Source organism: Oncorhynchus keta, chromosome 18 (genome assembly GCF_023373465.1).
Source record: "Oncorhynchus keta strain PuntledgeMale-10-30-2019 chromosome 18, Oket_V2, whole genome shotgun sequence".
NCBI lineage: Eukaryota > Metazoa > Chordata > Actinopteri > Salmoniformes > Salmonidae > Oncorhynchus > Oncorhynchus keta.
The window spans coordinates 2,194,354-2,197,630 of NC_068438.1; the positions used below are offsets into that span (position 1 = coordinate 2,194,354).

Below are 3,277 nucleotides of genomic sequence, written 5' to 3' on the forward strand. Positions count from 1 at the left end.
GTTTCAGAATGTGAAGTAGCATGTTAAGAGAATAATACTGGTTCCAAATTATATTTCAGTTATGCTTCAGTGGTTCTGAATGTTGAATTCTTCATTGGAGAGGGGAAGATGTAGTAGGAAGGCCCTTATGGGTATTCGTACCTACGTATAACATGCACAGACTAAAAGTCTATCTATCTGTTGTTTTAGGTGATGCCTGACAAAGGGTGGTTGTTCGCTGTCTTTGAGCTGTCGAAACCGTACTTCTAGACCGGAACCCTGGCCACCTGACTAAAGCCCCAACTAAGATGATCCACATTTCAATTGTGGGCTTTTATTTTGAAGGATTTAATATTACCATACGAAAGTGACGGGATTGTTTGTATTTCTGGCGGAATATTAATCACCGTCCCATTGTTGTTTGTTGAGGCAGCTGGCTAGCTAACTTAGGGTATGTATTAACACCACAAATATTAGCAAAAAATATTTAGCGAGTTATTGGAAATAAGAACATGGCAATTATTTATTTTAGTTGAAATATGTGTATTATGCTGAGCATTCATAAAACATTAGCTTGTTAACTAGCTATGGAAATGGGGGCTAACAAAGACAGCGTACCCTTTTTCAGGCACCACCTAAAACGATTTCAGTAACGTTAGTTGCTTTTACAAACTCATGGAAGCCAGACATCTATCGAGCTATATTTGAGTACATCTAGAGAGCTACCTAACGTTAGTTATTTTTGCTATAGCTAGCTGGCTAGCCGTGGCTAACAAGCAAGCTTGGCTGCTGCGCTGACGTTAGGTAACGTTAACAGAGAGCATCTCGATTTTCTTGGCTGTAAACGTACTTGTTTTGTCCCATGTGATACGAGTCAGATTTTCAGTCTCGACTGAGTTTTTAGCAACACTAACACGTTAGTTAGTTAGCTATAACGGTTCGCTAGCACACTGCAAGGCTACGGTTCGTTACCTACGACACAACAATGGGATGGATCCATGATGGCAAGCTATATGTTGAGGGGGCTGGATTCGAAGATAGCGAACTGCCGTTGTAGCTAGCGACAGCACACCAACCCTCTGCACAATCGCACCGTTAATTAGTTGCAAACAGCATAAAAATATGTTTTGCATTATTAGTGATTACAAATGTTTATTTGCAAGAAAGGTCGCGACGTGTACCCCCAGCCCCCATTATTTGTTATGGGCAGCTAGGGAGGGACACTCATTTAATATGGCCAAAGCTCAGGGTGACATTTGGCTTTATGTTTTTGAAACTGTATCTACTGTATCTCTCCTACTAGACCTACACAAGTCACCATGGGGAAAGATCCTAGGAAACCGAGAGGCAAGATGTCGTCATATGCTTACTTCGTGCAGACCTGCAGGGCGGAGCATAAGAAGAAACACCCAGAAGCCAGTGTCAACTTCGCTGAGTTCTCCAAGAAATGCTCAGAGAGATGGAAGGTAGCATTACACAACAGTGAATGACTGACATGTTTCTGGTATATACTTAGAATGATTATGGCTATATTTACACCATAGTACGTTTTGTTACACTTGAGTGACCTTGTGGACAGTCTAGTGGTGGCCATGTAGATATGTAATCTGAATTTATACCTCTATATCCAGCCCATGTCTCCTAAAGAAAAAGGCAAGTTTGAAGACATGGCGAAGCAAGACAAGGTCCGCTACGAGAGAGAAATGAAGAACTACATCCCACCCAATGGCCAGAAAAAGAAGAGGTTCAAGGATCCTAATGCCCCCAAGAGACCACCGTAGGTTTGCATGGCAGCTAGACCAGATAGCAATTATAGAGGTGAATTAAACTTCCCTTTGAATTGACATGCGTTTGTTTTTGTTTCTCAGGTCTGCGTTCTTCATCTTCTGTGCTGACTTCCGGGCCAAGATAAAGAGTGAGCACCCAGGCCTGTCCATTGGAGACACTGCTAAGAAGCTGGGAGTGATGTGGAACAGCTCTGCAGCTGAGGAGAAGAAGCCATACGAGAAGAAAGCCGCCACGCTGAAGGAGAAATACGACAAGGTGAGTAAGGGCTTTGTTAAAATTGAAGTTGATATACAAATGTCTGATTTCTTGATCAAGATGCAGTGACAATTTATTTGAATAAGATGGTTGCAGATATAAGATGGGTGCAGACAATTCCACTGATGTTAAATAAATAGGATGTGGGGGGGGGGGATTTAATGCTTATCTAAACACGTGACCATTCTCCTGTCACAATGTAACGTTTTAAGCATTTTCTTGGACAATTGTTCTTTTGGATGGCAATATGAGAATTCCATGTGAGAAAAATTGCTTTTTAATTTTCCCGCTGTAAAACGGTATGTCTGCAGATGTCTTGGATCCCAGAAAAGCATATTGGTCAGGCTCTAAATAATTATGTTGTTACACAGGATATCGCCTCATACCGCACCAATGGTAGAGTGGATACGGCCTCCTCCGCAGCTGCTGACGACGACGAAGAAGAGGATGATGAGGAAGATGACGACGATGAGGATGATGACGAGTAGCCTCTCTGCTGTTGTAGCCTACATACTTGTTTTAATGCTATGTAACTCTATTGTACACACCTTACATCTCTGAACAGACCCAGATGCAACGAGAACACATTAAGATGTGTGTATATTTAATGTTCTTAAGATGGATGGTGTTATGCTCCCTTAAAGTTAACACTACATGTCTTGAATTTGATGTTCTGATATTTTTGTTGTTGTTCCTGCCCTTGCCTGTGACTGCTTTGGAGGATTATGAATCAATATGGAAGTAATAGGTGTGCAACTCTCAAATCAGATTTCTGGGTTGGTAGCTAGTGTATTTTTTTTTTTTTTTCCTGTATTTGTTTGAAAGAATATTTTTTCATGTTTGTCACAAGGTCTTTTTATTGTTCTTTGAATACCACTCTAATTGCAGCTGACATTCAGGAATGTCTTAAATAAAGGTCTTTTTTAATAAATGTGTTTTTCTTTTTGGAAGATTTACCATGAACTAAGGCATTTGGTTGATTTCGATAAATATGTACTTAGTGCATTCAGAAAGTATTCATACCCTTTTGACTTATTCCACATTTTGTTGTCAAAGACTGAATTCAAAATGGATTTTTAAAAAAATTAATCCATCTACACAATACCCCATAATGACAAGGTGAAAACACATTTAGATAATTAATTACATGAAATACATTTCTAATTTACTTAAGTATTATGTTCACCAGAGTCAGTAATTTCAGCTTTGCACACCTGGATAGTACAATATTTGTGAATTCTTAAAATTATTCAAG

General features: G+C 39.7%; 1 protein-coding gene across 1 annotated transcript; it reads left to right on the forward strand.

Moving 5' to 3' along the window:
- Window positions 1–265: 265 nt before the first annotated feature.
- Window positions 266–2,953, forward strand: LOC118397038 (high mobility group protein B1-like). The gene is made up of 5 exons (XM_035791445.2): window positions 266–430; window positions 1,283–1,445; window positions 1,611–1,756; window positions 1,848–2,022; window positions 2,394–2,953. Exons 2-5 carry the CDS (start codon window positions 1,299–1,301, stop codon window positions 2,508–2,510), a joined length of 585 nt encoding a protein of 194 aa, XP_035647338.1. The 5' UTR covers window positions 266–430; window positions 1,283–1,298; the 3' UTR covers window positions 2,511–2,953.
- Window positions 2,954–3,277: the final 324 nt, after the last annotated feature.